Below are 3,007 nucleotides of genomic sequence, written 5' to 3'. Positions count from 1 at the left end.
CAAACACCCAAGCGAGGAGGGGAGCCCAGACCCTCACAGAGGTGCTCTGAGCTCCTGTTCACTAACGGGAGCCCTGTGCGACTGTGGTCAGCAACCTGCTGGTGCTCATGGAGCACGACTCTTGCAGGGGAGACCCTCTTGCTCCTGTACGGAGCCGCCGAAGGTGGCATCAAGCTAATGCTGCGTCTGACAAAGCCCACGTGGAGAAGTGCAACAGCAGGAAAATGTATTTGGCAAACACTTCTTTTCACAAACAGCAGCAACTTGGAAGACAAAGCCCCATCCTCGTCACCAGCCCCGGAGAGAGGGAGTCACGACACCCTCGCTGTCTGCCACCCCCGCGGTGAAGGCACGGTCCTCGCCCGCCCCGGCAGGAACCACCGTGCTGGCCCATGCTCCGAGCTGGCCCCAGAGAGACCTTCTCCCGCCGCTGGCCGCCCTCATCTCATGGCAAAGGTGTAGACGTGGTAAATCTCATCGGGGAAGTTCTCCTGGCGCTCCTCGGCCAGGAGGTGCAGCCCAGCTCGGCGGATGATCTTACGGACGACGTCCAGGTCCCGGCAGACACTGCTGTCCACATCGTCCATGATCACGCCCTCCTGAGCCATGTTGTCCTTGATGACCACGATGCCGTTGGGCCGCAGGCCGGCACGGCAGCGCTTCAGGAAGTCAGAGAGGTGGTTGTCAGTGAGGTGTCCTGGAGGGGCAGAGCGGGTGTTAGAAGGCACGGGGTGACTGCGGCAGGACCCCCAGGCAGCACGCGATAAAAGGGGAAGAGACCAGGAGACTGCGGTTGGGATCCCTCCTGATCTGGGCCGCCAAATACTTGAGCCATTTTCAGGTGAAAGCTTTAGCTTGGGGGTGTCCAACTTGTGTCCCACGGGCTCTATCCAACTCCACCCAACCCACACCTCTGCCCTGGCCTCCAAGGGCTTGGGGGAGGAGACCCCACAGTAGTGCCCACGGAGGGCAGGTCCCCAACCCAGCCTCCCACCCACGCTGTGATGCTCATCCTTAACACAGACCTCAAGCTCTCCTGCACAAAGCTCTCCCCAGTGCGTGGGGCACCTGCCCCTCAGGGGAAGCTGGACGGAGGACAGGCTGGTGAGACCCCCGCAAGCCGAGTGACCCTCACCGATGACCCACTGGATCCAGATGACATCGTAGGAGTTTGGCTCGGGGCTGAAGTCCTGGAGGCCGCAGCAGAAGGAGTTGCGCACCCGCCTGCCCTCCTCTCCCAGGTAGCTCTTGGCCTTGGTGAGGAAGTTCTCCGTCACGTCCACCATGTCCACCGTCTTGAAGAGGGGCAGCAGCAGCCACTTGGTGATCCGGCCGATGCCCGCCCCGCAGTCCAGAGCACGGGATGTCCCCGTCCGGTTGGGGCCATCCTGGAACAATAACCATGAGGGGCTGAATCCTACTACGAGGTAGCCACAGAGGAGAAATGGGGCAACCACGTAGGACAGGGCTGGGGTATGGGGGACCCGTTGCAGGGCAAAGCTCTCCCAGCACGCACACAATGGAGGATCCCATGGAGCAACTCAGAGGGAAAAGCCCAGCTCCGTGCTGGAAGAAGGATGGGGCTTTGGGAGCGTGACAGACTGTGCCACCTACCCGCAGAAACTTCTGCAGGAACTTCCTGGAGCTGTTGATGTCGATGCTGGAGATGTGGCCATAGCCCCCCAGCATGCCGTCCACTGTGGCGGGAACATCCTTCCAGTACTTCTCCGCCTTGGAGTAAAACTCAAACTCGTTCTCCACCACCTCGCTCGTCATGCTGGCTGAGGGGCACGTGCCCGCGCGGGACTCACTGCTCCTCCGAGACGGGAGAAACCGCCAGTCAGGTCCGAAAGAGCCACAGGCATAAAGCCCCCCCCGAACCAGGGAGGCAGGCATCTGTGAGCACTCCAATTTCTATTTCCCAGCCCTTTCCCCTCCCCAGGGCTAAAAACCTTCAGCTGAGAGCAAGAAGGAACAAAGACCTAAATCCTGGTATATTCTGGAGACCAACAAGCCCAAAACCCCTTCCTGGGCAGGGATGCCTCAGCCAGACCAGGCACCCCGGAGCCTTGCTCAGCAAAACAGCCAATTATATTATTATTTTTTTAAGGCTGACCCACCCTTTTCACGTATTCTGCCTCTTCTTTCCCTGTCTTAATGTTTTACAGATTACACGTTTATCTGTGGCGACAGCCCCATCAGTCACCTCCAATTACATCTGGAGTTGCTGAAAGTTATCCTAAGCACCTACCTGAGGATTGTAAATCTCAGCCGTGACCATAAGTTAGATATTTGCAATATAATAAAGTCAAGGCATAATCAGCAATACAAGCTATAAATCCCCCCCAGACATCTCATAATTCAAACCACTGTGGATTTGATTAACTGCGCTGCGGATTAGAAACTAGATTTAAGGTGGCCAAAGGGTAAATTCAAGGACTTCAAACACCTTTACAAATAAAGAAATATATAGTGTTCGTGGCTTGAATTTGCTGGCAAATGTCCCATTAGACACAAAACCTTTTCTATGGCAGCTTAGGCAGTTTCGGTGGCCCCGCGTGGTCTTGAACAGCCCGGGGACAGAGAGGGGGATGCAGCATCTCACCTTACAGATCACCGGTTGAAATCCAGTTTGGCTCGGTGGGGCCGGGAGCCGGTCTGCACTGTGATCTAGGGGAAGAAAAGACGGGATTTTAGTCCCAAATCACCCCTTTAGTCCAGCAAGCGTGACTGAGGCCGACCGCAGCCCCAGGGAGCCGGAGGTAAGAGCCGCCCCGACCCCGTGGGCACCCTCCTGGGGCAGCTGGGGGGCAGGAGCTGGAGTCCCCATAGCTCAGAGGCGTCAGGAGGCTGAGCCACAGGGGCAGCTGGTGTGTGGAGGGGTTTGGCCCCACTTCAGGCAGCGCTGCCGTCTGATCTCATGCGTTGGGAGCCTGGTTCGCCCTCGCGGCAGTGTCACCGCTTCCTTGGCCCTGGGTTCAAATTGGTGACACCCTGGCGATGTTTT

The 3,007-nt window shown here is 57.8% G+C and overlaps 1 protein-coding gene across 3 annotated transcripts; it reads right to left on the bottom strand.

The window, feature by feature from the left end:
- Nucleotides 1–205: 205 nt before the first annotated feature.
- Nucleotides 206–2,666, bottom strand: NTMT1 (N-terminal Xaa-Pro-Lys N-methyltransferase 1). Of its 3 annotated transcripts, none has more exons than XM_009573469.1 (4): nucleotides 2,606–2,666; nucleotides 1,615–1,813; nucleotides 1,136–1,388; nucleotides 206–697 (listed from the first exon to the last, which is right to left on the bottom strand). In XM_009573469.1, exons 2-4 carry the CDS (start codon nucleotides 1,774–1,776, stop codon nucleotides 441–443), a joined length of 672 nt encoding a protein of 223 aa, XP_009571764.1. In that variant the 5' UTR covers nucleotides 1,777–1,813; nucleotides 2,606–2,666; the 3' UTR covers nucleotides 206–440. The 3 variants fall into 3 exon arrangements, with proteins under 3 accessions (XP_009571764.1, XP_009571762.1, XP_009571763.1); XM_009573467.1 differs by lacking the exon at nucleotides 2,606–2,666 and adding an exon at nucleotides 2,521–2,554 and having other exon boundaries at nucleotides 1,615–1,810; XM_009573468.1 differs by lacking the exon at nucleotides 2,606–2,666 and adding an exon at nucleotides 2,521–2,549 and having other exon boundaries at nucleotides 1,615–1,816.
- Between the last annotated feature and the right edge of the window lie 341 nt (nucleotides 2,667–3,007).

This window comes from Fulmarus glacialis, unplaced genomic scaffold (genome assembly GCF_000690835.1).
Source record: "Fulmarus glacialis isolate BGI_N327 unplaced genomic scaffold, ASM69083v1 scaffold23492, whole genome shotgun sequence".
Lineage (NCBI taxonomy): Eukaryota > Metazoa > Chordata > Aves > Procellariiformes > Procellariidae > Fulmarus > Fulmarus glacialis.
The sequence above is the reverse complement of the archived record's forward strand: the minus strand, read 5'-3'. Positions and strand labels throughout refer to the sequence as shown.